The sequence below is a fragment of the Lagopus muta genome, chromosome 5 (assembly GCF_023343835.1).
Source record: "Lagopus muta isolate bLagMut1 chromosome 5, bLagMut1 primary, whole genome shotgun sequence".
Classification (NCBI taxonomy): domain Eukaryota; kingdom Metazoa; phylum Chordata; class Aves; order Galliformes; family Phasianidae; genus Lagopus; species Lagopus muta.
This window is the reverse complement of record NC_064437.1, coordinates 20,269,781-20,297,636: the sequence shown is the minus strand read 5'-3', so window position 1 is coordinate 20,297,636 and position 27,856 is coordinate 20,269,781. Positions and strand designations below refer to the sequence as shown.

The 27,856-nt window shown below is 37.0% G+C and overlaps 1 protein-coding gene across 2 annotated transcripts; it reads right to left on the bottom strand.

Annotated features, from left to right (window-relative positions):
* Positions 1–284: 284 nt before the first annotated feature.
* KIF14 (kinesin family member 14) lies at positions 285–27,324 on the bottom strand. Of its 2 annotated transcripts, none has more exons than XM_048946417.1 (30): positions 27,270–27,324; positions 25,017–26,191; positions 23,874–24,128; positions 22,518–22,605; positions 21,634–21,732; positions 20,149–20,201; positions 19,580–19,610; positions 19,146–19,253; positions 18,161–18,277; positions 17,436–17,554; positions 16,506–16,678; positions 15,735–15,882; positions 15,570–15,633; positions 15,185–15,369; positions 14,576–14,678; positions 14,217–14,377; positions 13,261–13,408; positions 12,512–12,664; positions 12,042–12,168; positions 11,343–11,436; positions 10,345–10,483; positions 9,355–9,455; positions 7,735–7,829; positions 6,770–6,991; positions 6,436–6,620; positions 5,901–6,059; positions 4,864–4,983; positions 4,156–4,230; positions 3,427–3,565; positions 285–3,296 (listed from the first exon to the last, which is right to left on the bottom strand). In XM_048946417.1, exons 2-30 carry the CDS (start codon positions 26,102–26,104, stop codon positions 2,902–2,904), a joined length of 4,944 nt encoding a protein of 1,647 aa, XP_048802374.1. In that variant the 5' UTR covers positions 26,105–26,191; positions 27,270–27,324; the 3' UTR covers positions 285–2,901. The 2 variants fall into 2 exon arrangements, with proteins under 2 accessions (XP_048802374.1, XP_048802373.1); XM_048946416.1 differs by lacking the exon at positions 27,270–27,324 and adding an exon at positions 26,928–27,142.
* Positions 27,325–27,856: the final 532 nt, after the last annotated feature.

The window sequence follows — 27,856 nt, the reverse complement described above, 5'->3', positions numbered from 1 at the left end:
TTCATTCATTGTTCAGAGGCAAGACCTGATATGATTGAAGATGCCCATCAACCCACTGATACCTCCATTAAAACTATCAGAAATCCAATTGCTTGCATGGTCTTGAGCAAGAGTAAAATCTGAAAATCAGTTTGAGCCCTGACTTGTGATACACTTGACCTTCTCTTTTAAAAAGAAGAGTAGTTGATAAACTCTATTATTGATACAAAGAACTATAAAAACGAAGATATTTTCTGAGCATTAAGCACAAGAAAGGCAAGCATGATTCATCATCTGGCAGGTGGATCATCACTGAGTAACACATTTGAAAAAACCATAACATCACTAAAAAAGCAGAAATTGAAGACAACAGAGTACTACAGCATTAATAGATGTGGATCAGATCACAACTATTCAGCCTCTAAAGGTGTGCTGAACTCATAGGGGAGAGCTGAACTTAGATAAAGATGTCAATTTTTTTCTTTCACTTCAGTTCTACAGAAGATAACTTCTTTTGGTATTTCAAAAAGCTCCCAGCAAGTACGACAAAGGAAGGTATCAAAAGCAACTTTATACAGAAGAAAACCAAAAAGGAATTTACATTTAAGGTTGTAAAAATTATAAGTTACAAATGATCTAGATTCACTCTCTACAGCATTAGCACAGATGTAAACGATTCAGAAAAATCAGTTACAGTACTTAAAAACCTCCAGCCAAATACAAAATTACACATTTCCAAAAGTACTTGTACACCAAGTTCCTCTTCACTCAAAAAAGTACAAAAACTGGATAACTCAATATACTTTGTTAGCCCCTGAAAAGTCTAATAAAGGTCTTACAGTAAAAAAGCAATTAAGCAATACCGCATCTCAACTGAGGAACACATTAGTACATATAATAAATACATAATTTTGATGGTAGCACAGCACTGCAAGACGTTTTTGGACAAAGTATTAAGGTACACTAGCTTTCAGATAATACATTACTAATTCAGCATGATTTCATTTCCCTCCAAAGCAGAAAAGTGCAAAAATGCCAAATAACAGCCATTTTATTTTCAGAGAAAAAGCATGATTGACTCCCATCACTGTAGCCCATTCATAGAAAATAATTCTAAAAGCCTGAAATGTTCTCAAAGACCAACGTTCTCAAGATGCTGCACACTTTCCCTCACAAGTGAAGATGACAGGTGTGAATATCTGCCTTCCAAGCTTTGATATAAAAGAAAATATTTATGTTTCAGATCCTAATTTTCTTAGCACTATTGTAAGATGTGCTAAGCCCAGGTCTCCTGGAATCTAGTGTTAAAGAATAAATATTTTCTGTTAGTTTTCACTGGCTCTAACAAGCAGACTAAAGCTAAGTGGTTAAAGAATATCTATGGGGAAAAAGCAGAAGGAAGTAGCTGATTGGAAATGCCATTTTTCAGCCTCGCAGAGCTCCGTTGTTTGTAATGCTCCCCTCATTCTATAAGTAAAAGTGCAGGAAATAATCCACAAGAAGGGCTAAGATGTAAATCTGTTCCCCATTCTTTTAACAAACCGCATCCTAGTAAAAGTCACAAAGGAATACGAAATACTGATGTATGACAAACACCCACGTTCTTTAAAATAGTTCCGAAAGTAGCACAGTCAAGTCCAGGCCAGAATACAACATACATTTCTAGAGAAATTATACCTCAGAATGAGGCAGAACGGTAAGCCAATCAAATATGTGATGAGAAAGCAGCAGAGCACAATCTTCTAAAAATCAGTGATGTGGGTGAAACCCTTCTGCATTTATCAGTGGGAGTTCTGTTATATCTGTTATAAATCTAAGTTTCTGTTACAAATCTAAGTAACTCTCATGTATATGTATACATACATATATACATACATATACAGAGTCACTTAGATTTACACAACACTTGTGAAGGAGGTAGACATGTACACGAATTTAGTCAGATACTTTCTATCTTTGCCTCATTTTTCACTTTGTATGTGTGAAACTTGAACCTCATCTAGTCCTATGCCTGTAATACTCTTACGCTCTACTTTTACTTGTAAGTTGTGCAACACTCCACAGCCTCAAAGGATAACTTGCATTTCATTTACTAAATGCTATGCTTCTAGTTCGCTATGAATAATACTCAGACTGAGTTGAGCAAACATAACTTCTAGCAACACAACATGATCTTGCTTCAGAGTTGAAGACCATCATCACTGCTACTTCAAGACCAGATTTTTCAATAGACTACAAAAAAAACAAAGGATTTATAAAATACTTGACAATGCTATTTGATATCTCTTTCCCCTACATAAACAAGCACAAAAGTTTTTGGTTTTTTTTTTTTTGTCTGCTTTTTAAATGAAGTTGGTATTTCAATCAGTGAAAGGCATAAAAAATACCTTCCAGCTGCTGTAGCCCTACTGGGTCATAATGCAGAGAACAATATTAAGAAAAAATAAAAATAGGTACCTGTATCATCTAACTTATTCCCAACTGCCCTTACTCCTAACTTTAGGCACCTAAGTTGAAGGCATAAAAGGAAAAGATGCAGTGTCCTAACATGTTTATACTGTTCCCTGTTTTTTCCCCACCAGTTTTTAGTATCTTTACATCGTATCAAGTTCTATTTCAGTGCTGTTTTCTTTGGTTGTTCATCGCTTTTTCCCCCCAAACTTTTGCATTTAATTATTTCTTATAAGCTTATTTAATAGAAAATTCCTTTTTTTTATTAACACAAAAAAAACTATATTTCAAACTCTGTCTTAAATTTCTTTTTTTCCTTGGGAAATTCTAGGCACTTAATATCATACAATGAAGTTATTATTTTCATACCATTTACTAACCAATACTGCAGTATGTATTAGCATTCAGTAATATGTTACCTTCACTTCACGGAAAGAAAAAACATTTCCCTGAATTCTTGATAGCAGTATTTTATACCCACTCTATCACCCTATCAGGTGAGAGCTCCCCTGAAAGTGTAGGTGGTGACTGGAGTTTATATGCATGTTTTGGAACTCCCTTCTGTTTCCAAGAAAGTTCTGCTTCACCTGTTTCAACTCGTCGTCCTTCAGTCTCAGTAGTTTCTTTACAAGCAACCTGAGGTCTTGGTTTTAGCTGTCCTTGTTCAAGTTCAAAACTCAAAATAAGTGAATCAACAAGAGAGTCCAATTCATCTAAGTTCAGAAACGGCATTGTTGTTTTCTGGAAAGGATTGTTTGCAGAAGCAGAAGACAATGCAAGTAAACTGAAATAATTGTTAAAATATCCAGCTATGATAGAAATCTCTCCCGCAAAGCTCCTGAGCTGGCTCGTGTTTCTGAATGACCCTGTGAGAAACAAAAACAGAATGAAAGGTAGTATTCCACAAGAGACCAAGCAGCCTTCCTTCTCCTTACTATACAGCTCGCCTTTAGTCTACAAGTTATTAGCTAGGTAGGTAATAATTCAGGTAAATACCTTGTAAGGTAGAAGAAACAATCTGATGCACTTCAGATAGACACCGCTCCAGTTCCACATATTTCGCAGCGATGTTAGTGCTTCTCTTTATTTCCTGAGATAGCCATTCTTCTTCTGCTAAGTGAGACTGTATTCTTTCCTGTATTAACAAACAGTAATTTAAAGAGACCCAAATACATGACAGCAATCCTTAATAGTTAACACACTGTTCCAGACTTAGTCACACAAAAGTAGACCATTGAAACAATGAATAAAAGGGATGTTAGATTACTGAAAAGCTCTGGGAAGAAGTCTTGACAGGAGGGAAAACAAACAAGGTAACTAAAATCCCAAGAAAGGCTTGGTTCTCAGAAGGTAGATTAAGTTCTCTCTCCTAGCTTTTAATTCAAATAACCAGCAACAACAGCAATTAATTATTGCAGTAGTTACCCAGTTTCACTAAAATTACTGAACTTCAGGCCATTAATGAACAAAGACAGAAGAATATATAAATAACCCTAGAAACAGTAAATAAAATCAAGCACTTTTAAGTGGAAATGCAGTGGCCAGAAAAGCTGCGGTGTTCCAAACACAAGAATGCCCTTAAGGGAAGAAGTGGAATATGAAAGTTTATGAAAGTTATGTAAGTATATGAAAAGTTATCTCACTTTTTTTGTTTGTTTGTTAAATGCACCTTTTTAGTTTAAAATCCAATTTCAAAGCACAAATCTGGTGAAATATTTTACTTACCTTTCTGCAACGAGAGACATTGCTTTCAAGGAATCTGGCTAAAGCCACAGCATTATCCTTAATTTGACTTTGAATCTACAAAGGAATATTACATAATACATTTGAGTCAAGGCACAGGAGAAGTACAACAATATTTCAGAAAGCAGAACAAAGAGCACACCAATATGGATAATACTTAAAAGCAAAAGCAATTTTCTGCAACATAAGATGGAATTTTTAAAAATAAAATGGTTTACGTTGTTCTCCACCAGTTCACATACCTGCAAAATTTCACAGTCCTTAATATAGGAGAACCAAATGAGCAAACTTAAGTGTCCATTAAAGAAAGGTTCTCCTATAATTATTATGCCACTGCCATTTTAAGCAGTGGTATAAGCTCAAACTCTTGTGTTCTCTCTCTGACTTCACAGTAGCTGGAGACATCAGTTAAAACATTACTTAACCACAAAGCATAGACAAGGCTCCTGCCAGTAAAAAATAACCTGCAGCAAGTTAAGTGTGATTTGGAACACAGTTTGTACAACTCCTTTTGCTAGAAACATGAAAAAAATTTCTGCAAGACTTCCATCTCTCTTATCTCATACTTCTGCTACTCACTGTAAATTTATTCCACACAAACTTTCCAGAAAGAACTACAGAAGAATAAAGCAATATGGCAAAGCATCTCTAAAAACACACCAGCAATTTCTAATTTTAATATTATCTCACCTCATTTTGTGGATATTGTTTCACTAGTTCTTTCTGCATCATTCTTGCTTTTTCTTGTACAGTGTTTGTAAGCAACTCCAACCCCGAGCCTACTCCATCGTAAACAGCACGTATAAAGTCCTTGTAAAGCAAAGAGTCAAAACATGATTAAAGGAACTCATACAGTGTAACACTGTAACACAAAGGAAAATGCAGCAATGACAGCAGAGTAGCAAAGTTCCTGGCTGCAGCAAGTGAGTACTTCCTCAAACTAAACAGCCATAGGCGCAGAAACTAAGGGGAAATTTGCTTACCCTTGGAAGGCCTCAGATATGAAGGGATCTCCAGCAAGATACCCTTGCCTCCACTGCCAACCCTGAAATGCTGTTAGCATTTCCACTACACCTTGGAAACAAAACGGACTTTCCATAATGGACTAGAAATACACTTGTTTTTGTTTTTGTTTTCTACGCAATTGTTCATTGCTGGCCTGTTTGGCCAAGTGTGATTCTTGAACAACAGAGGCTCCTTTGAATTTTATTCAGATTTCCGAAAATTCAGTGTGTTATCAACAGAGACTCTTGATAAAAATATTGAACTTGTTGAAATATGCCTACTTGTATGAACTCAGTGCAGATGCAATCCTGAAAGTATAGCATTCTTATTTGTGCATGAAAGTTGTACACACTTAAAAGTTCAGAGCTTCTTGATTGTGTGATTTGGACATGTTTGGTAGTTTTGAATTTTATTTTTTCTCTTCCAGTACTACAAGTATGAACATATACTCATCTTCATAAAAATGAAGTATTAGATGAACTCAAAACTTTATTCCATTTCTTAAATTGTTTGATGTAACCATTAGACTTACAATCACAACTACTCAAAACAACTGTGAATGTCAACACTAAAATTACTTCATAATTAGGTCCTACGTTTTAAGATACATAAGAGTAAAGAAAACAAGAACTCCTCAAAAGATATTGTTTGGGACAAGCCTTCGTGCTCAAGTATTTCTCATACTTACCTAGAAAGTCATTATTACTATTAAACTTTTTCACCTGTAAACTGACTGTAGAAATAGTGTTCTCTTCAAAAAAGGAAATATCAGTTCTTGTGAATACAGCCAGATGTCCTATGCATTTCATCGTCTGTTTTACTGCTTCGTCGACTTTGCTCTGTGCTTCTGTTACCATTGAGGATATATCTGAAGAACATCCCTTAGAAATAAAAGCATGTCATTCATTGAAACTAGAAAGTATATATGTTCAAAGAGCACACACTTTGTGTAGTGCAAGTTTGTAATGCCAAATAGCTCATTGCATTTTCAGCTTCATATTTTCCCACTTGCACCTGTTTCTCTACTGCAGATAGAAGCCAATATCTCATAACCTTAAAGAGACATGATAATATTATACTAAACACTTTTAATAGAATTAGCCTTCAGGCGGCTTGTAATGCTGTAACATGATGAAAAGCACAGCAGTGACAGCTAGGCTGCTTTTAGCATATGTAGTTAACATTACTTTAATACACAGGATTTCTCTACACAGCAGCTAAGCCACATTCTCTTTTTTTCCAAAATGCATACTTTACCTGCAACAGTAACTGTAAATAACCTCCCAAGTTCTTTACTTCCTGTTTTATTTCTTCATTAGTCTTCATAGATCCAATGCACTTCTGCACATTGTTAAGCCAAGTCTTGATCAGTACCACAAGCTGGTCAAAAGCACAGGTAATTTTGATGCCGTACAAATGAGCATCATGGTCAAGAGAGATAACTACAAAAGAAATAGGAGATTTTCAGAATGTCTCCTCAACAAATGGAAGTAGGAATGTTTATTCTTCCCATCACCTCACATATGGTTGCACATCTGAAAGGCAATTCACTGGTAACGTTTATCTTAAAGGTTATGAAAGCCAGACTTACAATTTTTTTGACAGTCTTCATCTTGCTGCTCATAGGCTTTAGAAATGGCAGAAACTCCTGAAGAAATTGTAAACAAATTACTCAGGAGATGATCAGCAATGCTCTTTCCTCCTTCATGATTCTGTTCCAGGAAATCTAAAGCTGAACTTATAGCTTCTTTGCAAATTCCCGGAAGAAGAGAATCAAAAAAGTTTGGGCATATGCTGGATTTATTCTGTGCACCTGTACGGTATAAATTAAAATACATAGGCATGAAACTCCACAGAAATAAGCAGACAGAAAATCTAACCATTGTACATTGTTTCTTTAGAAACGTTTAACTGCCAGACATGCAACTTTAAAAGTGTATACGCAATTCTGCACAATTTTTAGGATTAGTCAGTCCAGATTTCATAGTGAAATTCTGTAACGTAAATCCAACTTTTTCAACAATGGAAAACAGACAGAAAATGAAGAAAACAAGCCAACCTACAATAACTACATAAGCACATTTGGAAGACTGAAGCATCTGGGGAAAAACAAGATTTATAAAACCTGACAAAGAGCCAGGGCAAACCTTAGCAGCTAAACGAATAGCAAAGATTCAAGCACATTCTCCCAACAACTGTACCAGCATTCAGCCACTGGCAGTTTGTTTCTTGAACTATCATCATTCTCCCGTAAACCTCCAGTTAAGCATAGTAACATTGCAAGTAAAACTCTCATTAGGAAAAAACAAACAAAAAAAAAAACAACCCAAAAAAGCAGTTTCAAGTGGTGGTTAGAAGCTTTTATCCTAAGAAAACATAATTATAGAAGCAAAGAATAAGATCCACTGTTAACAGATTAGCATTCTGAGCATGGATACATTATGATCAGGACACTTTCCATTTTGTCCCCCATGATTATTGCAAGTTCATGCATTATACTAAGTAGTATTTCCAAGTTCTCAGTATAAAGTGAACAGTGATCTGCCATACAAGTACCTGATATATAGGATGCTCGTGTATTCTGCATTGGCTGCAACTTTATACCAGACAAACATCCAGAAATTCTCTTGTTCTTCATGAAACTCCTACTTCTGGAAAGGATGAGTGTCAGTATATTAAAAACTTAAAGTATCTCACTCCTAGTTCTTACTGAAGGATCAGTGAATGTTAATATCCACCAGGCAATTGTGTGTATATATATATATATATATATTTACATATACACACACTTTCAATTCGTTGAACTCGTTAACACAGAACCTGAGATAGCCTGTCCTTCTTGCTCCCTTGCACTACACATAAGGAATGTCAAATCTTAGCTTAACACATGGAATTCTATTTCATTCACCAGTATGCATGACTGACACAAGTCAGCTGCTGACAATGCAGCAAGGAAGTCAGTTTCCCTTTGTTTTCTCATTCAGTTGTTTCTAGAGGCAGAATGAGAACAAGTACACTTCTGAGGTTCAAGAATACACACCTACAACATTAGGATACTATCCAGAAGCTTCAGACAAGGCAAAGTGTTCCAACATTATTTAATATTTAGACTAAAAAAAAACATTTATTCATTGTGTTCTTTTCAGACTTGTTTACTTGGAATGATCACCATTTTACCATCAGCTGAAGCGACCTGCTTTACAGCAAAATAACAATAATCAGCTGCAACCCACTTGCAGAGCTGTAAGGAAGCATCAGTTAGCATTGTATTACAACCAACAATTTGCACAATTCTAGAATCACAAACACTGTTACAAGACTGAAACTTCAAACACAAGGTTTTCAGATCAGCTGCAATTCATTTTTAAAAAATATTGCTGTTGTATTAAAGAGCCATGAATAAAACCTGAACAACAATATATTTTGCTCCGTACCGATACCTAAAAACTTGATTTGCAAAGCCTCACACACATTTTGGCCAAATGCACTTTTGGGTCTGGGGGAGCCTCTTTTCCCCTTATTTCTTGTCCATTTTGGAAAAATAAGATAATGGGCAAATAGAAGATCTCATTAACATGGTGTATGGGAAAAGTAAGGATGGTAACAACAATTTAAGTGCCTATTCACGACAGCTTGTGCTACTAATTGAACACGCATTGTACCTTACATCAGGTTCTCCGCAGGTTAATCAAAAATCCTATGCTAGAGGTAAATTGATCAATTTCTGGAGATGGCTCTGAGAAGATAATTAAGAACAGCTTTTATCATCAGCTGATTGTCAACCATTACACACAAAGCCTGCTGGCACTGGTTACTCATCCCTTGCTTTGCACAAGCTCAGAAATACTACTGTTTCATCTTCCAAACTGCTTCAGTGAGAATGCAATTCTTATTATTACATTAACAACACGTTGCATATTAAAACACATTTTGCAAGGGAACACAGTAAAACGCAGTAAGATTTCACACTTAGTATTAACCTCCCCATTCCTCACATACGTTTTCTTTTCCATTAATTTGGTTTTAATTTAATTTTTCATCTAATTTGTAGGTTTGGCATTATGATAATCTAAACCAAAAAAATATAAATAAAAGATTGAGTGGCACAGAGGTATCATTATGCAAAGTAACTTCTGATTTGCATTGAACAGCAGTGAAGGAATTCCAAATGATCACCTTCTTCCAGAAAGAGAAGAAACTGAGGCATCTGAAAGGTCAGGTTCCCACTCATCAGCAGGGTCATAAAATACATCAGCAGCTTTATTGCTATCATTACTCTGGGAAATATAGGAAACAGAGGAGAAGGAAGGTTAAGTAGAAACTGAGAGATAATAAAGCATACAATACCAGGATGAAGACATCATGCTCTGCTGTACAGCAGTAGATTTAATCACAGAACCACAGAATTGTGGGGGCTGGAAGGAACCTCCAGAGATCATTGAGTCCAATCCCCCTTAATGTTTTACTTTTTGTTAGGAAATGTGTAATTTAAAAAAAATAACTAACTGACATTTAGGTTGAGATGCAAATTTTTAAAATGCAAAATGAAACGAGACATTTAGTGAAGACACTCTGCTGTTCAGCATCTTCAGATACAGAATACAGGAATACCAAGTAAAAATCTTCCCAGCTCTCTCCATATGACAACATCTATTCAAATTCTGTGTATGTAATTCACACAAAAGCAGATATAAAAATAAATAAATTTGTAGTGGTTTTAGACATATTTTTGCATTTGACACAATCTCTGCTTTTGTCAAGAGTCAAACAGATTTTAGTAATAAACACAGTATACTTCTAGCACTGGAAATTTTTGCATCTCTCAGAACTACATTGTAAAGGAATGTTTTCTCTTCCATTGTTTTCTGGTTTTACTTTATTTATTTTTTCCCTTTTGATCAAGGCAGGGAAAGATTTTAAATTTCTGATATACATCTATCAAAAACCAAACATACATATACAACAAATTACACACACACATATATACACACACACAGGTATATATTGAGGGGTTTTTTGTTTGTTTGTTTTTTAAGATCACATAGCAAAAAAAAACAAAACAAAACAAAACCACAAACCCAAGACTCTCCTTATATGATTACTGCAATATCTTCAACAAAATGTTACTGCTCATTAGTTAGTGGATTTGCCTAAGTTCTTACTGACCTCATAGAGTTCTTTCATAGCTGCTAGTTTGCATTCAAATTTCTCCAGGCTCCAGAAAGTTGCTATGCGCACTTTGATGTTACGAACCTGTACTTGGACAGAAGACACCAATCCTGTTTTATCATCAATTTTGTCATGCCTGAGAATTTGAGGAAATAAGAAAAGAAGTAAATATGAAGTACTTGTAGGTAGATCATACAGAGACGAAACATTTGATTACAAGCCCAGTAATAGTTTAGGACACCATGTTTCTTATAAAATACAAATATTAGTTTCCATTTTAAATACATTTGTATTTAAAAGAGGAAAAAAAAAATTCTTGCAGTCATAACCCCATACTAATTCCTAGGTCTCAAGAAACTCAAAACCAAATATGTGCTATAAACTTCTGTTGCCAGAAACATCTGAAAGCCACAGTAAAACACCCACTCATCCCTACTATTGCAACCATGTTTACTGCAGAGATTCTCCTGCACTGTGTGTATCTGCACTCCTGCTAAGGATATCTGGCCATTATATAGAAACAACTGGTCTCAAGTGCTCAATATCCAGTGCATGCATGTCTTCAGGTTTTCACTTCAAACTGCCCCTATTGGGTTAAGTTTATAGGGCTACATCATAGTGGCTGACATATATGTCTTGGTTCAATTTTGCCCAAAATTAGAATAATTTCCATTGAAAAAACATCTCCAAGATCAGAAGTTTCATCAAAATGAGTGATGTACTTCATGTGCCTTTGGACCTCTCTGATACATGAGCTGACACACGATGGACGTAGGCATCATTCACCCCCAAAGCATGCTTGATCCAAAATGAACTGCCTAACATAAACGTAACTTGATTTCAAAGTAACACAACTAAGTTACACATTCCTCCAGAGCTAGGTGGGAAAAGTGATCTGTCATCTTCAGAAATCTGTTCAAAGAACATCAAATAGCTGATTGCACTTCTAGAATCCCCACCACATGCACTTATAACCAGCTCACTCAGACACTTACCTGTTAAAAACAGTGTTTTTCCCTAATTCACTACTAATGGTGTTGGCCTCTTTGATCATCACAGATAACTTCAAAGAATTCCAGCTAAGAGGAGCTAACGAAGAATAAAATGTTTAATAACATACATAATGATCAAGTAGTGTAATGCAACAACTTAAAGGTTTAAAACACAAAACAAAACCACACACGGCATCTTGTGTGGAATTTAACCATTTAGCTGCTCTGCATTTTCTCAGTAAGGAGGGGAGAGGAAAAAAACTTCCCAGATAGACAACACTTGGAAAAAAAACAAAAGAAAAATCAACCAAGAGAAGGGTATGTAAAAAATAACAACTTCACATCAGATACTATAGAGTAAGCTAATCTGATACAGGAGACTAAACAGAAGCAATTGTTACTCCAGTTTCTCCAGTGGATTAACTCCTAACTAGTTCAGCCAGACTGAGAAAGAAATCTTAAGTAATTAGGGTAAACATAGACTAGCTGGGAACCCACCAAACCACCCTGAGATTTTAGCACTGTCTCGGATCCATTGTTTCAGAGAAGTAAAGGATGGTAGCAGCCATAAGACTCTTAATTTTCATGTTTGTTAAAAAAGCATCGGAGGAAGAAAATCAGTTCAGGATCCACACTCATTAAATCCAAGTCAACCGTGCAAAAGAGAAATTACTGCTCCTGCAACATTAAGTACATACTTACCATTCACAGTTCTATTCCCACTTGCACGATTCTTCTGAAGGTTTTGAATTTCTTCAGCAATCTTCTGTTTCTCATCTTCTAGAGCTTTAAGTATTTTTGCATGATGAATAGTATGATCTTCCAAAGCCTAAGGAAGAGAGAAAAAAAAGATGGTATGAAACTCAAGAGTGCTTACTTATGTTTATACTTAGTTTTTCTGCTGTTACTTTAAGGACTTCTGCAACAGAATCAAATGCATCTTCCACATCTGCCATCAGTATGAAACCCTTCATCTTCCATCTTTGGCAGGTTTCTTGTTTTGGTTAGATACTGAAATGTTTAAAAGAAATACAGAAATAAAAGAGAAGTAGCATAAAAAACAAGCAATGAAATAGTAGTTGTTGCAGAAATCAGACACATGAACACCAGTGTAAAAAAGACTAATACTACATTTATTCTTAAGAGACCTTACTCTCTTGTTTTATAAATACCTGCTTAGTAGCTAGGGTCTCCATTTCCAAGCGCTTCTTGTTGAAGTGTAGTTCTAGCTCAAGATTTTGCTTTGCCTTCTCTAATTCCTGTATTTTACTTGCAGCCTTTTGATTGTTCAGTTCTTGCACTTCCTTCTTACGAGATTCTTCCCTCTAACATAATCAAGGACAGACAGAAAGAGGTATGGCACTGCTAAAGTATTTCTGATCCGCTCCCTAAGTGGATATTAAGGTTTATTTTCACTTCAATACATTGAAAACAAGCAGCCCCTATTGAGAGCAACACATACTAGAATAATACAACAACTTAGAAGACATACAGAATAAAATTTTGTAGCTATGTTAGTTCATATACGAGTTACACTTCCATCAAATTTACACAGGATTATTTTGTTTCATGACTAATTACACATATTATTACACAATTATAATTGATAATTATATAATTATAATGTATTAAAAATTATATATAGCAAAATTTCTAGGATAATTCTGAAGAGAATACCTACTTCTCGAGTTAATAATCGTGACTTCATTTTTGTATTTATTTTCTAAATGAAGAACAAGGGTCAGCACTCCCTAAGATACCGTTACAGTATGCAAGACAAGAAGAGAAAAAAAACAGCAAAAAAACCCATAATATAACACACAACAATTACCTCCTGGCATACTAATGTTTTTGTTTTACTACCTTCTGATTTACTCTGTTTTATTGGTAAGTTTTCTATAAAAATGCAGTGGCAACTTACCACCTCTGCTTCCAGTGACTTTATTTTGCTTTCATAAGCTTCTTTTTGTGATGTCAGTTCTTGTTGAACCATTTCTTTTGCGATTTGGACACTTTGCATCATTTCTTCCTTGGCTTTGAGTCGTGCCTCTTCAATTTCTGATTCAAGTCTAAAAGTACACATTTAGAATGCTGGCTTTAATCTCTTACAGGCTGCATAGAGGTTAATCTTACCCACTTCTATTGTGACAGAAGGAATAATGCTAAATAGTCTCCAGTGTTAACAGTTAAGAAGTATTTTACAACTTCCATATTTTACCTAGGTATTTTTCATTTTGTAGAGAAAATAGACACAGGTGGAAAGGGAAAAAGTATTTTACATTCTTCTTAACTTCCAGTTTTACTTCATTACATCTCTTTCACAAAATTAAGAACTGTAACAGAAACTCACAAAATCATATTAAGATGCAGAAAAGTATATTTTAAGTCAATGCAACTTGCAGTTTAATAATTCCCAAGAAAGAAGCAACTAAGAATAACGTGGCCTTTTCCTCAAATTCTCCACCACCACATTTGACCCAAGTTGTAACATCGATCTCATTTTTGTAGAATATGCTTTTCAGCTTGTCTGAAATCTCACAAGCAGGTTTCTGACATTATATATTTGGGGATACAGTGCAACTGAAGAGATACACTAATTTGGGCATCTCTGTAGTTTAACCTTTTCTACAGTAGTGGCCAGCATCCTCGGCAAGTGGACTAAATTGTGGTATCACCTCTTAAAAGTAAACAGTAAACTTCAGATATGTCTGGAAGTTGCGTTCCCATTACAAAATGAGTTAATAATAAACATTCCATTTTCCAGTTTTCACATAGACCAGAATAATGAGTGGTCATAAGTTTCTTACCACTTCAAGCTACTTGAGAGTTGCAGTAACAACCGTGACTTAGTAAAAGGAAATAAAAGGAGGTACGCACTGTGCTCTCTGTGCAACAAGCAGCTCATTCTTCGCAAATTCAAAGTCTTTCGGACCATCGTGCAGAAGCGTAGTTCCACAGGATGGCCCTTTAATCTTCTGAACCTCTACTGGATGATTAAATCTGAAGTAATGATCTCCACCAAGGATCACTCGATCACCCTACAGGGAAGGAGAAAAAAATTTTATAATAACTTTTAGATTTACGGGCTTGAAACAGAGACGATAGGAGTAGAAATTGAGAAGAATTTAATTGTATCAGAGCCCTCTAAGAAAAACTGTACTCTGAAATTGGAATAGGAATACAGCTACAAAATCCACAGGTGCATACATTCCTCTGTTATGAAGTCAGCTACTCACATGATGCAGAACTGTTGGGTTTACAATGCAGTTCCCATTTATGTATGTCTTAGCTTCTCTCAGTGGAATAATACTCACATGGCCGGCAGTATTTTTTATAACACTGAAAACAACAAACATTTGTTACATCAGTAGCTTATGTTAATTGCAATAGACTAAAAATCAATAATTTATACAGTGTCTTATTTTCCTTTTTCTGGATGCAAATTGTCTTTGTATTGTTTAGTTACAACATTACACAAACATTACACAGTGAGAATTGTAAAGGCATTTCACTAAGCATTAAGTTCAATGGGAAAGAATTATCATACTCAGAATCATTAGATCAGGATCTTGTGCAAGATTTTTACACGAACAGAATAGATTTCAATACATTAATAAAACATACAACAAAATTGAACTGCTTAGCTTAATACCTTACTAAGGAGAAATAGAAGCAAGCTTCCTTAATCAGTGAACACCGGAAAAATTATCTTCTGTAGTTAGAAAGCCATATTTTGCTACTGCCAGAAGGAAGAGCAACTCCAAAAGCAAAGCCAAGATCAAAAGTACTTCCTAATTTGGCATAGATAATAAAAGAAAAAAAAAACTTCAAAGAATACTACATACCAGTGATCATCAGCAATTAGTACGCCGGAAAGCTGGATGTCATGTTTTGAATTTGCTGTATACCTTCCAACTGTAGTTTCTCCTTCTTTAATCATATACAGCAGCACTTCAGAAAGCTGGGGATCTTCATTCAGATTGACAAGGTTTGGTAAACGATTGTCCATTTTGAATGCAATTCCTGCTTTCTAGATAAAAGATGTCAGCAAAAAAGACTATTTTATCTATCCCAATATCTACATCATTCTGTTAATAAAAAAAAAAAACAGCATTGAGGAAAGCAAATCTTGAAAGTACTCTAATTCTTCTGCAAGGATTGCTGATGTCATCTTTCCTGTATTATTTGCTATGTAAAGTGAAGGGGAAAGTGAAAGAAAAAAAAACATACCTGCAATTCTTTTATATCTTCTAGTTTTCTTTTTTCTGCTTGCTCAAATTTCGCTTTCCAAGCCCTTAACATATTAAGGGAAAATATAACACTGCCTTAAGAACAAGTTTGAAGTATATAGATTTTACTATTTGCTATTTAAACACATGTTATTGACTACCTTACCTTTGCATTTCTGTCATGTCCCTTTCCTGCTGGTGCAATTTTATCCTCAGAGATGTTATTTCTTGCAAATAATGTCTGTATTTTTCAGGATCCCTGTTCTGAGCACTCTTCTGAGCTGCCTTCAGTTTTTCAATTTCAGCTCTCAGCTCTACATTAGGCAAACCAAAACCAAATAACAAAAAACTATAGATACGATAGAGTTTAGATATTTCAGAACAATACTAGAATATTCATCCCGATATCTTAAAGACAAGCAAAACATCTTTCCCTATTCCAGGTTCTCAATTGTAGCTAAAGAGATTGTCGTACCTTTGTATAACAAAAATTAAAACAACTGAAAACACACAGGAGAAAACCACCCACAGCTCACAAAGCAGCATAATGTTAGGAAGAAAAATATATCCTAGTAGCCTAGTTAAGGGTTTATACTCAAAAAGCAGAGAGGAAAATTATTTTTAAGATTACAGAGCAGTTGAATAGCATGTATTAAGAAAAACTGAACACAACCAATACTCAAAGGTGAGTGTTACTTCGGGGGCACACCCAACTGCTATTTAGAAAAGTATCCCTATTTTAAAGAGTTCACGAAACTGAAAAACTTCCTCAAAGATGATAGTGTCTGACTTTCTAAACAAAATTGATTAGAAAACATTTGAAGAGTAAAGAAATCAGTGGTCAGTCAGCACAATTATTAGTATTCATGTCTCTCAAGGAGCAGTAAATTTAATAGAAATGAAAAAAGGTCTTAAAGACTGCAGATGTCAACCTCACCTCTGATTAACTTGGCATTCATATCTTCATTTACTTTAGCCACGTTGATAATTGAACACGCTTGTTTTGCATAGCGAAGAGTGCTGAGTGTTTCTTCTGTACTGCTGGCAGCTGGACTTATTGTGGCAATCATAGCAGTTTGTGAATTTCCACCAAGGCTTTCTTTTAATAACCTTTATTTGATGGGAAATCAGAAGTACATCATACAAAATACCTGTATCTTGCTACTTTGAGAGTAGTTAGAGTGTGATTGTCAGCTAACTTAGAACACAAAGGTCATATTGCTTTTTACTTGATTCAGAAGGCTAGTTTATTTCTCCCTGTATGTCATTTTGGTAAGCAAGTTTCAGATGTCTAAGCAGAAAGGAAAATCGCTCTGGGTGCAGAAACCTACAAATTGCTCTAAGAACAAGCCACATGTTCAAAGTCTTTTCTTTACCTAAACATTACTTTGGAAATAGCACCATTATGGGGGAATAATTTTTCTGCTATGCCACCGAAGCACATGCCTCAGTTCAAATCATGTAAAACACTTCATAGCAATCCTGTCACAATTAACACAAGCAGCATTACAGAACTCAAGGTTTTGATGCATGACAACATAACAAGAGAGTAATTAAAAAATAGACCATACAAAATGTAAAAGAGATACAGAATTACTTCAGTGGTAAGATGGACTAGGAGCAGCACCAAAGTGAGGATGCAGTCCGATAGATGTACTAACATCTTCTGTAACACACATGGAGGAAGAGAGACAATAAGTGTACTAAGCCCCAAATCAGAGATTGAATAATTATACCTACCCAGCTCCTCCTATCAATCTACTTCCGCACAGAGGGAAAAGGAAGGAATAGCTTCTGAAAGGAGAATTCACAACCCAAGAAAACCTTTTACTGCCACATAAAAAAAAAAAGCCTGGAGCATACATACCAAGTAAGGACAGATTCCCGGTAAGGAATGAAAGTTTTCTTCCCATTTCGTGACAGCTTGGAGAGTGCAGAAATGACTTTTCCAAGGGTTAACAGTGATTTATTAATACTCACACCCTCCTACACAAAGCAAAAATAAAAAACCTACAATTGTATTTGCTTGTGTGATGCTGTTGATTCTGTTGATTTACTCATGCTTATTTAATGCATACTGTATCAAATGTTACCACTGATTAAAAAACAAGATGCAAAAGTACTCTTCTTCTCTTGGAAATAAGAGACCCTGGTCTTTAATAGTCTTAAGAACTATTAACCTAACATAGGCAGGTTGACAAGTTGTCTCTGAATAGGAACTCTATTTATTTAAATTCCAAAAATGGCAAAGTCCCAACTGTGCAAAATCTGATTCACTAATTTGCAAGTCAGCTGCTCATGCTCATTCACTCTTATGCCTGTCAGAAGATCATTAGGCCTGCACAGCAAAGGGAGCGCTCTCCCGGGCAAGATCTGGCCTGCCATACAAATCAGTCAAAATACACTTTAAGGCTGCTTGCCTTCATTGGCAAAATACTGTACAAAAAACTTATAAGCATAAGGGCTACATGTCCTTTTATGACAACTCTTGTCCAAAAGCCTTGGTAGAGGAGGATATTTCAGAGTTAAAGGTTAGAGGCACTCTGTGAAGAAAATCTTTTTCCTCCCCACAGATATCAAGTTGTGATTTACCTTCAGCCTTTCTCCAGTGGTCTGAGCTGTAGAGCAGCATTCACTGCCAGCTAAATCAATTAGATTTACATGGCTGGTAAGCCTGTGATCACGTTGCTCTTCATCCACAAACTTTACCTGGAAAAATTGGAGAACTCTGCTTTTAACAGTATAAAATATCTGAGGACAAGCAGAGATTGACCAAGCTTTTCACTTTATAACAAATAAATAAACCAAAAAACATTAACATTACTATTTACTTTTTGACAGGATACTTTCATGTACATCCCATTAAGGAGATTAAGTCCACACAATGAACCATAGCATCAAGAGTTTACATGTGCATAATTGCATAAGCAAGAACTGCACAAAAACAGACATTTAAAACTACAGCTCAGTGCTCATGCTTGACTGTTGCCTCTATCATCTAAACAACCAGGGGGAAGATCTTAGAACTAATCCTGATAGAAGAAAATCTAGTGTTGTGAAGAGTGAGCTGAAGGATAACAGGGCTCAAGTAATTGGGCAGAGGACAATTAAGGACAATTAAAGAACAAAAAGCCACACCCAAGTTACTTGTAAATGAGAAAACTGTCAGTCACTAGACTTCTGAGGAGCTCCACTTATTTTATCTCACTAAGTCAGTATTATCTCACTAAGTCAGGTTTTGTCTCTTAAGTACCTGTAAATCAAACAGGAAGTTGTAGTGCCTGTATCCCAGAGATGAAAGGATGACACAGGTGTCCTGAACTACTTAAAACCACTCCTAGATCTGTCAGTCTAGGCGTATTTATATGATTTCTATAAATACATACAAGCACAGAGATAACAGAACATACTCAAAGTACGTTAAAAAAAAAAAACAACACAACAATTTAACTATGTAGAAACCCATGTTAAAATGCACCCATTCATGTATACTTGCCCCATTTTCTAGGCAGCGCTCAAAACAATTTTCTACTACACGAGTTGAACAGATAATTCAGAAGAAAACACCCAGCAATACCTTGGTTTGTGTCATAACAAGAGTGAGGACAGAATGAGATCTAGAACTTTTGTCATTCATTACTGTAGCAGCTGTTGCTCTCTGCTTATTTCCCAGTTCAAGCCAACTCTGTAGGAGAAAAAAAAAAAAAATAAATAAAAATCAACTTTTTGGTGCACTCTGGGGAGTTAAGTGCAGTTTAAAATATTTGCAAATCAAATTATTGACACAGATGATGGATCCATACGGGTGGAATCACAACTTCACTATATTAAGAGCATGATGCTTGTACGTGTCTGCTCAGCTCCAAGGCACAGGACTGGTGCTTGCTGTACTTTTACATCTGCTGAAACGTCAGAGTGCTGAGCAACCTGCAAACCTTTTTCTTCCCTTCCATGGAATTTTGCTTTCAGCAAATAAATAAGGAAGTAGAAATACAACTGAACAACTCTTACCTGGATATCTGAGTAAGAACTGACAACATTCCTAAAGTGAGAGGAAGGGAAAAAATAAGATTCAGACTCGTCTTCCAACAATTTTACCTATTGTGTGCATTTTGAAATACTTCTTAAGTTAAGGAGAAAATACCAATACATCACAAAAGTTGCAGTTGTCCTGAGACTGCCATTGTTTCTAAGGACTGTAAAATAATTCTAATTGTATTATAGCCAATGGAAATACAGCAAGCCAAGCTAGACTGTGTGAAATTAATATACTGTCTAATTCTCTGGTGAGCACAAAAACTTAGAATCTCAAGATAATAACACAGTATGCCAGGTCTATGCTGTGCATCTACTAAATCACAAATTGCTTAAGGTTGGAGGGGACCTCTGGAGATCATCTGACCCAACCTCCTGCTCAAGGAGGCCTCAAAGAACAAGCTGCACATCTAAACAGCTTTAGAAGATTGCCAAGGAGTGAGACTCCACAACCTCTTAGTGCCAACAGTGCCAGTGATGTCACTCACACAGTAAAGCAGCACTTTCTGATGTAGGGACTACTTCCGAGAATAGTTAAGACTTACACTGTTAGGTCTTCCACATATGGTCCTAACACTGGATGTTCTCTTACACGAAGCTGGAAAGAACATCAGAGGAAAAAAAAAAAAAAAAAAAAACCTATTAAGTGTGCATTACTTAGAATTATCTTAGAAATAAGAGGCAGTTTCTGTACATGCTTAACACAAAGTCTCATGCTAGATTTTGTTGATTATCATCATCTAAAAGAACGTTTTCAGGATAATAGCAACGGCTGAGTGTTTCTACCTGCACAAGAAATCATAGCAGTTGCTCTAGATTATAGCTTACAGAGCTACCTCCAAGAATATTTGGATAAAACTACAAAATAACTACGATATCAAGTTAGAGATTTATATTTAAAAAAAAAAACCACCACCATTGATGCTGCAATATACATTTTCAACTTAAACAGTTTGGCTCAAAACCACAGACAAAAGTAAGCTGAATGTACACCTGCTGTAAACCATACCAGGTAGTCTTTACACGTGACTAGTTGACAACAGTCTGTAGTTTTGGATAAATGACTTATTTCAACAGCAAGTCAAATATACTTTATCTTCTCTCCCAAACTAAAACTCACGGTTTACAAACAAGATTTGGACAGTGCACTGCTCAATACTGCCAAGCACAGAAAGCAGGTGGTTTTTTAGCAGGTGGATTTTTTTGTTGATGTTGTTTACTTTAGTTTTTTAATAAATCTAGCATGATGAATTCCTTCTCTTCATCTCTTCATTCACAAAAATTTCTTTAGCTTATGGTTTTACAAATTCTAGCACAGATATTAAAATGAGCTAAGCTAGTTTTCACTAACAATCCTTAACTAGTTACTTGGATTACTGAATGCCCCCATTCACCCCCATTCCAGTTTCTTAAGAAATAAAAATAAAACCAAATAACAGCAACAACAAACAAAACAAACGAACTTCCTGCCAGCCCTGGAACTCTAAGCAGTACATTACCCAGGGCAAAATACCTGCATGAAGTTAGCCATTTCTCCTAAGCTTTTACACGATACTATTTTTCTGTACCTGAGCAACATAAACACACAAAGGAAACTAAGTGGATAGGAATTCTCCCTTTGCAAATAGTTTTTTTCCCCTTAATATCCTACTGACCACAAATAGATACTGAAGATCAGTAGTGAACAAGCATCTCAGAAGAAAAACAATAAACAAATATTTTCAGAAGTCAATAGGATCAAGAACTAAGGAGTGCACTGGCTCAAAAGATGTTTTGAATGGTTTAGAAGCTGTTCCCAATGCTGTATATATTCATACATATACACATACATACACACAAAAGCCATTTATATGCCTTGCCACCGATCAAGTCATGCAAGCAAGGTTTTGTTTACCTTGAATCTTATTAGCAATCTGAAGCACTTAGATAACAAAGATAATCACTCATCCATTACACATGACCATTTACAAAAAAAAAAAAACACCACTGTTTTGACATTGTGTATATACTTGTCTCTGAGGGCAACTTACTGGCTGTTTCTTCTGTCTGCTTTCAGCTTTAAAGACAAGGAGATCATGAATTTTCTCATTGTAAACTTCAAAATAGCTCATTTCAAGGTGATACAAGACCTAATAACAACAACAACAAGGTTCATTCATCTTGTCCAAGACACTTTTTAGAACATTCTTTCTCCCTTGAAAACTAACACAGATGATGAGATCCTGCTGTCCATTACGATTCCCTAAGCTTACCACTGCTACACCAATTCAATTTGAGAGGAACAGAACGTAACCCTTCTTTAAGGCACTATGGAAATGGTCACAACTGCTTACTAATCCACTTAACAAGATTTGATTTGGATAGGAATTCCAATCAAAAGAAACTGTGATCTCAATTAAAAAAAAAAATCTCACCTTCTATAACAAAGCCCTCTCTGTCATATAGAGTTACGTACGAATAAAGGTCTATTCTCAAAACAGAGAAGGAAACATTATTTACAACGAGATTTTTTAGAATGCTAACTATTCAGGTGGGGATAACTGAACTTTCATTTAAGTAATTTCACCAGGAATACTGAAGTAGAAAATCAGAATTGGAAAACTCCTCAAGCAGATTTCAGACTGCTGTGTGACAGCACTGAAAGATGAATTCACGTGCTTTGAATTTTATTCTATGTTACATTTTTTTAAACAACATTGTCACTAAAGAAGCAAAACAAACGTTGATTTGGACTATTCAGAGAAATCTGCTAATCAGAGCTACTAGCAGAAAGATTTGTATCAGCAATAAAATGTAGGCATCAATAAGCAGATAAACATGAGGGTATAAAGCAAAAGAATGAAACAGGTAAAGATACTGAACTGAACCACTCTACTCACAATTCTGCATAAGCTGAGCTGCACAATCATCCTACCTGTTGCTGGTCCATCTGTGCTATCCGAGTGAAAAGATCTTCACAAAGTCTTGGAATGATCCCCCGGTCTTCACCAAAGCCCATCATCCTGTAGTTATTACAAAATGTTAGTTTCATTTTCTAACTCCTTATAGCTAATTTTAATATTATTTGTACACATGGATTTAAAACATCACATGCTTCTTTAAGTACTAGAAGTAACTAGTTATGAAATAAACTTGATTTAAGTTGACAATTGTTTGAGCAGGGGGGTGGATGAGATTATATTTGAGATCTGTCTTGATTTTCTTGACTCACCCCCTTGAGAAATGGGTTGAAAACGCAAAGAGAAATTCTAGAACAACTGAAAAAGGACTATAAACAAGTACTATAAACAAGAATTTTATCTATTTATGTTTGATATCTACATGTATGTATACCATCCTCTGCATCCCATCAGTGTATAACTCAAGCCCTTCTCTCTATCCTAGTTGTTTCCTGTTCAACTCTGCCACAGCAGAAAACCAGCATTCCATCCTGATTCAGCTACAGTCCAGAGTCTAAGCTCACACAGCTACGCAACATAGTTGTGAGAATACTGTTGCATATATAAGACCTGAGGACACAGTTATTACTGATACTAATTTCAGCCTTGCTAAAAATACAGAAAGGGTTGAAGGTAAGCGATTTTTATTTTTTTTTTTTAAATCTGAAAGCACAGGAAAAAGAATACTATAAATAGGATAACAACTGCAATAGTACTGAGCATATCTTCTTCTAGGCCAAAGCAAGTAAATACTACAGGTACATTTTAAGATCCCACTTAAAAAGACAATCATGCCGCTGTGAACGTTACATATCTATGATTAAGAGAATAGAAACATCACATGATGCTAAATTGGATAAAAACATTTCAGATCCTCAACTACACATTTAAAATTTTAAAACACTTCACCAGAATTATAAAGATCATGGAAATGGTTTAAATAGATGTGTGGTTGAAAAGAAAAAGCTTTCTAGGCATTCTAGTGAAAAATACACACAAGGTACATAGGCTTGGCTATCAAATCCCAAAACACTATTTGTCTGGGATTATTGTCTCGGATAGTGTAAAGTTGTTTTTGTTTCTTTTTTTTTTTGGTTGGCTGGTTGCAGTCAACATCAGATACATAAAAGCAAATACTGGGACAGTGTTACCTGTAAATGTTACCTGTACCTAAGTGTAAATATTAATGTCTCTGTTTTATTCTTTTAAAACATGTGACAATATTTAATGCATTCTAATAGCTAATATATAGCACAATCTCTTTTCATACTTCACGTTGAATAGTAAGCAGCTGAACAGTAAGACTGTAAGAATTGTATTTAGGAACTTACGTGTATGATTTTCCAGAGCCAGTCTGCCCATAAGCAAAAAGACAAGTGTTGTACCCCTCAAAAGCTCTTTCCAGTAGCGGCAATGCCAAAGTTTTGTAAATCATTTCTTGGCTTGCAAAGTTAGGATGACACTTGTCAAAAGACCAAAAAGAGAAGTCATAACTGAAGGTGTAGAGTTGGTTTGTGCTTGGATTTCGTACAGATGTCTCTGATCCGCTCATAGATACCACAGGGAGCAAGTTCTCATTTTTCTCTCTGAATGGAAGAACAAAAATAAATGCAAAGATGAAAAAGGGCGAGCTACATTCCTTACATTAGCTTCTTCAGTTAATTTCTTCGTGAAAATAAAAAGATGGGCAATCATCAGTTAAAAAAAAATTAAAAGTATTCAAGCTCAAAATACTTCAGAAGATGACTACCTAAAGAACAGACTCAGGCTGCAATAAAACAAATTCAGCCTCTTAAAACCTTTACCTTGATGTAGAAATATTTGCTAATTTTGCTATGTATTAAACATTATTAAGCCTATGGAAAAATAAAAAAAACAAAAAAACAAGACAGAAACCAATATACACTGCTGTTGTTGTTCAACCCAATCAGCTCAGCTGGTGCTGAGCAGCTCTTCACATGCTCTCCCCTCCCAGCAGGATGGGGGAAGATGATAAAGCAAAGCAAAACAAAAAAACAATGAAGTAGAACACATAGGTTGTGATAATAACATAATATGTATTTACAAACCAAGCGATGGACAACACAATTGCTCACCACTCACCAACCAGTGCCCAGCTACTCCCCAACAGCAGCTGCCCATCCAGCCAACCCCCCTTAGTTTTTTCACATGACACTGAGTGGTATGGAATATCCCTTTGGCCAGCTTAAGCCCTGGTTCTGTTCCCTCCCATCTCCTGTGACCCTCAGCCCCTTGCTGGCAGGACAGCACCAGAAGCTGAGAAACTGAAATGCCTTTGGCTCTGTGTTTTAGCAACTGATAAAACATTTGTGTTATCAACACTGGTTTACTCGTAAAGCCAAAACACAGCCTCATATCAGGCGCTGTGAAGACAATCAACTCTGCCCCAGCTGAAACCAGAAAAAAATATAGAAGGTATTAGGCAGCATCAGAGACAAGACTGTGATACAAACCTGCTACTGAAAGGCCGCACACGCACAGCTACGACGACTTTACTGTTTTCTACTTTGAAAATATCTTTCTCAGTGCTGTTGCTTTCAGCTAGAATTTCAGCATTCTCGTCTGCTTTTGCACCTCTACCCACAGGAGGAGAGCTTGTTTTCTTTCCTGACACAGTTGGAAGATTGGCTGTTTGTTTACTTGAAGCAGATAGAGATGACTTAACCTGAAAAGTGCTGTTCTTTGGTGTAAGCTTAAATTCTTCTGTCCAAGCTTTTGTTGGCGTCCTTGGTCTTTCCAAGCTATTATGCTTTAACTGTTGTAACCTTGGCTTTCTATCCATTCTTCTTGTATCTCCTTGTTTGTTCAGCTGCTCTCCTGATATCTGATTAACATATTTTGAGGTAGCTATTTGTTCTGATATTGGCACTTCTTTTTCAAGTTTTGCATCAGCAGCGCTCGTCCTACATTTTGAGTGCACACAGCCATTGTTTTCAACATTGCCAAACAAATCCTTGCTATTAGACTGATAACTCAACTTTGTAACTTGTTGACTCTCAGCTAACTTACAGCTTGGTTTAATATAACGGGTATCATTATTACTAATACCACGTTGGAGTGCAATCTTATATTTTCCTTCAGGATCAAAGACACTGTTTTCTGCACCAGACATGGTATTCCCATTAATTGTACTCTTTTCTACAGAGCCACTCTTCACACGCCTCTGCAGGGTAAGCCTTTTCTCCATTTGCTTATTCTCTGTGCCCTGGGGTGTATTTTTACCAGATTGTTCACTACTTGATGCCAAATTTTTGCTTGTTCTAGTTCTCCTCTGGAGCGTTAATCTGTCCTGAGGTTTCAGTGTAAGTGATGCATCATCCACATTTTTACAGGCTGAAATCACATAGGTCCTATTTACTTCCTCAGACTTATTCTGAGAACGTGACAGAAGACTGTCCTGGTCTTCTTCTGATACCTTTGATGCCAGTTGCTGCTCCAACATTTTGCTGCTGGCTAAGGCATTTTGTGAAGCTATCTTCTGCGAAGTGGTAGTACGTGGTACTTTATAGGTCTTGCTTACAGGAACTATGTGAACAGGCATTTTGTCTTCAAACAAGTTAACATGAGGACTACAGTAAATACAACTGCTTCCTAAAATATTATACTTAGTTGCTTCTTCTCACAGAACCTGGAAAGATAAAGTAAGAATTTTATTATGTTTATGACAGATGTGAGTTATACTTCAGGGCACTGGCAGCTCCTCACATATACTGAAGTAAATGTATGTTCCCAGATATCAGTAACAATCAGCATCCTCTATTTTACATCCAGTACTTAAATACTAATTTATATTTGAGTGACTATTTTCACCAGCTATTTGACTCCTTTTATGGAGTTCTACCATTTGCTTCAGAAACATCAGAAAGAAGCAGCATCAGTGCAAAGACCGAAGGGATTACTTAGTAACAAAGATGAGCACAGACATAATCTCAGGCGAGTCCCACGGACTCCTAAGCAAAGGGAACATGAAGTCGTGCCTCCATCACTCAGAACTGCTCACACCTGTGGTGTTTGACAGATACCAACAGAACAACACCGTTAACAGCAGAACACTGCAAACAAAGCGGGTTCTACCGGGATTCTGATGCACAACATGAAACGTAGTAACAAAATATGTTAATAAAGATATTTCATACAAGATCTTATTTTAGACTACTCTATTCCATTCTCACACGGCAAAGGCACAAGACAACTAAGCCAAGGGATGAAAGAAAAGCGGTATGACTATCGCCTTTTTCACATTACTCGTCTTAAAAGCAAGCAGACAACGAAACCACGCTTCTCCCGCAGAGCGGGAAGCCGTACCCGCCCAGCCTCCACAGGAACACACCGTTACAGGTCCGCCATCACCACCCCCTGCACACCTGTCAGCTGCTACCAAACTGCCGTGAAATGCCAACAAGAAGTCACCCGCCTTTCGATTCTCCCAGAATCGTATCGTCAGCAGGCAGAAAAAAAAAGCGAGCGGACGGGGAAAAAAAGGGATCTCTGGCGACGAGGAAGCGTCAGGCTAAGCGCTGCTCCAACGGCAGTTTCCTTTAACGCTACACTTCACAGTTACAGCTTTTGGAGCGCGCTCCCTCAGCCCCCGAGCCGCGCCGGGACCGGCCGCCCCAGCAACGGCCCGTCCCCTGCGGGCAGCCTGAGGGAGACCCATCCCCGCTGCGACAGGAAGCCCCGGCCCTCCCCTCGGCCGCCCCGCTCACCCTCCGTCTCGCCTCCGCGCGCCCCGATCGCGGCTCGCGTCCTCCTCCCGCCCCGTTTGAATGTGCCGGGCCCGGGGGATTGGCTCGCGCCGGGAGCGGCGTCACGGAGGGGCGGGGCCGAGGCGGCCCGGAGTCTCTGCGCCGCCGGCGGCCCGGGCCGCGGAAAAGAGCCGCGAACACCGCGCAGTCCGGGCGCCCCTCGCGCAGCACGGCGGCGGCACGAAGCCAGGCTGCGCCTCACAGCACCGGGACACGGCGCGCGCGGGGGAGCGCCTCATCGTCTCGTGACGTCTCTACAGAAGCACAGCGGGCGTTCCCTGAAGGCTGAAAACGTTTTACGACACGTTTGCTGCGTAAATTTCTAAGTACTGCGTTTAGAAGCAACTGAGACGTTTTTAAAGCGCCCAGCAGAGGGAGACAAAAGCCAAAGCAAGGGAAAAAGGTACCAACCGTCATTTCTCGAGCCTCAGTCTAAAACAACATAAAAAGGAAGTTTCAGTTATGACCAACCTCCAACCGTGGATGATAAGTATTAACATGTAGTAACACCAGCTATCCCAACACTTGCTACCACCATTCTAAGTAAC